Genomic DNA, 3,120 nt, shown 5'->3' with positions numbered 1-3,120 from the left:
TGTGTGTGTGTGACGAGCGGCGGATATGAATGAAATTTGTGAAAGAAGGTTAAACGGCTTATTCTCGCCTATTCACCCATTTATGGGGAACTATGTTCGATTGAGGCGTGTATGCTCATTTTTGTATTCCACAAGTGTAGAAGTGTATAAAGTCACATACATGCGCACGCACTCGTATGTGAAGGCAACAATTTCTTCCCATCTCTTCATCTTTTCTCTATTCGAACAGGGGACTCGCACCCCACATTGTGGCACAACAAAACGGTAAAAAAGAAGAAAAAGAAAAACGGGATTGCTGTTGCGCTCATTCACACGTTTCGTGGAACATAATTCGGTAAGCGTCTCCTCAAGTTGTATCCGCTGCAAATTGCTAATTGACGTGTTAGGGGAAAGTTTCGACACCTCCCGCCAACGACAGAGGACGCGAAGACACAACGACATACCGAGTACTACCGATGCAGTCTGTGAGGTTCAGCGAAGTGGTGGAGAGGGCGCTTGCGGAATCTTTCCCCTCCGCCGACACTTTTGATAGGCCCGACTTCGATCCTGTTAATTATATCAATAAGGCCTTCCCTGATGCGGCGAGTTTGTCGGAGCTTCCGGCATTTGTCGAGAGCAGCGAAGCTCGATTGAGGGAAACAGAGTGTTCATTGGTGAGGTCGGTGGAGGCACAGGCAGCGAACGCAGTGACTGCCGATAAGGATCTTCGCAACGCAAAGGCCGCTGTTGCCGCACTCTATGAACGCGTTTCAGACATCAAGTTGAAAGCAGCGAAGAGCGAGGACACCGTACATGAATTGTGTCATCAAATTCGTCAACTTGATACAGCCAAAACGAACCTAACAGCGGGCATCAACTTGCTGCGCTCGCTGCAGCTTTGGATGCTGCAACTGCAGACCCTCTCCACGGCCTTTGAGCGTGGTAAGTTCATTCAGTGCCGAGATGCGTTGGCAGAGGTGCAGAAACACTCAGTCACGTTTAGTTCTTTGAAGAATATACCAAAAGTTAAGCAACTCTTCGATAAACAGGCAGTGCTATGTGAGAAACTCGACTACTGTATTCGCTATAAGGTTTTTGGAAGCCTTAACGTCGAGTCGCTCGACGAGAAACAGTTGTCGGAGGCGAGCGCAGTTATTGACCTCCTGGGCAACAACAGCATTCGGGCTATCCGTGAAAGTTTCATTTCCACCATGTTGGAGTCGTACACACAGCGGTTTCAACCGGGAACAGAAAGTGCTCAATTGGAACGCACCGAGCGACGGTATGTTTACATTCGTACGCTTCTTGAGCAGAATGAATCTCTTTTCCGTAATGCGTTTCCGCTTCGCTGGTGTGTGCCACAAGAGTTGTGCTTAACCTTCTGCCTCCGCACTAAGGCAGACCTGGATCAGCTTCTGAGCGAAGCAAGTGGAAACGTCGATGTGGTGGTGCTCACCTATGTACTGCAGAAAACTATTGATGTGGAGCGTGACCTAACCCATATGATGGCTTGGAAAGGGGACTTCCCCGGGAAAGAGGCATTGCCTCAGTACAGATATAATGGCATCATTCTGTCATCCTTCAAGGATCACATGAAGCTCTTTGTAGACAACGAAGACAGGCTCATGGGTGAAGCGTTATCTCAGCCCATTCTTATTGAGCCAGAAAAAAGCGTGAAGGGTGGTGGGGGTGACAATGAGGGCAGCACCGCAAAGAATGAGCCTGTGTACGGATGGGGCGAGGAGTCCGGCAGTTCTGTAGGTCTGACGATCCCCCTCTCGGCAGACCTTTTCCTATTCATAAGGGAGAGTCTGAAGCGTGCGTTGCGTATCTCTCAGCAGGATGTGTTACTGGATATGGCCGCGGTTTGGCGGAAGTACCTCCTGCACTTTGCAGAATCTGTCGGGTCACTCATCCCCAACCCTGCCTGTACTCGACAGGATGTAAGACACGCGTGTATTATTGCGAATACAATGGAGTTGTGTCAATCTACCAGCAAAGGTCTTGGTGACGAAGTTTGTACCCGAGGCGAGGTTCCGGCTCGGGTGATGGGCTTCGAACAAGTGTCGGAGACATTCTCCGCTTTGTACAGCAAAGCCATAGTTTCCATTGTTAAGGGAATAGAAGCCAATATGACTCCCCTCATCATACAATATGGAAATGAGCGCCTCTCTAATAACATCGAAGATCACCTGGATGTTCACGATGAGTCTCCTCATATACGGTCCATGACTGCCAGCCTACACGACATGATGGAAGTTTGCGCGGTACTGCTCCCACAAACAAACCTCCGGTTTCTCCTCGACAAATTAGCCGCTACTGTGGTACCTTTGTATACCGAAATATTTTACCGATCAAAGTGCCTGTTGAGTGGCACCGCTGTAGGCCTCATGCGGGTTGACTCGTCAGCGCTGGAGCGTACGTTCGTTCAGCTCCCCAACTATAATGATCCCGAGCGCTTCGAGCCGTCAAAGGTTTCCGGGTATTTGAAACTTGTCCGGCGGGAGTTTGACCGCTTCAATCGCACGCTGAATGTATTACAGGTGGACCCCACCATGGACGCATTCGTTGATGTGTACTATGAAGCTATGTTACCTGAGGACAGATCCATTCAAAACTTCGTGCGCCTTGTGGAAATGAAAGGACGACGGCGGGAGGACATACCGGCATGGATTGCTGCCCTTTCCAAACGAGGGGTTGTGGAGGTAACGAGACGTGACGGTCAGCGCGAGGTGGCCCGTGCTGCCACGATTAATACAAGTGAACAACCGAATTCCGGTAAAGGGTCGAAGATTTTTGGTAATCTTACCAACGTCGTTGGCCGAAATGCGCAACGGAGCGCCTCCCCAAACCCGCCACGGACCAGCGCGGCTAAAAAGACACAACTGGAAAAGGGATTTGGTGAGCGTCTGGCGGAAGCGGCGTCTTCAATGAAGTTTCTTTCTAACTTTAAGAAGGACAGCAACGACAATAGTGCTAATTAGCTTGTCGACGCTACTTCTCTATGTGCCGTTGTTTCAGTAATCCGTGCTAAGTTTGTGCAGTAATGGGCACATGTGTATCGTGTTTTCCCCTTTGCCGTAACTGGTGACTCTGCTACTGCTAGTATGCGCCGAGTCCGTTGATCTGTTTGCTCTCTCG

The 3,120-nt window shown here is 49.8% G+C and overlaps 1 protein-coding gene across 1 annotated transcript; it reads left to right on the top strand.

Annotated features, from left to right (window-relative positions):
• Nucleotides 1-455: 455 nt before the first annotated feature.
• On the top strand, nucleotides 456-2,963 carry TEOVI_000804700 (Vps53-like, N-terminal, putative; the record flags this gene model as incomplete). The annotated part of the gene is made up of 1 exon (XM_067220784.1): nucleotides 456-2,963. The coding sequence occupies one exon, from the start codon at nucleotides 456-458 to the stop codon at nucleotides 2,961-2,963; it is 2,508 nt and encodes an 835-aa protein (XP_067076885.1).
• Nucleotides 2,964-3,120: the final 157 nt, after the last annotated feature.

This window comes from Trypanosoma equiperdum, assembly GCF_001457755.1.
Source record: "Trypanosoma equiperdum strain OVI genome assembly, contig: ctg_1231, whole genome shotgun sequence".
NCBI lineage: Eukaryota > Euglenozoa > Kinetoplastea > Trypanosomatida > Trypanosomatidae > Trypanosoma > Trypanosoma equiperdum.
The sequence above is the reverse complement of the archived record's forward strand: the minus strand, read 5'-3'. Positions and strand labels throughout refer to the sequence as shown.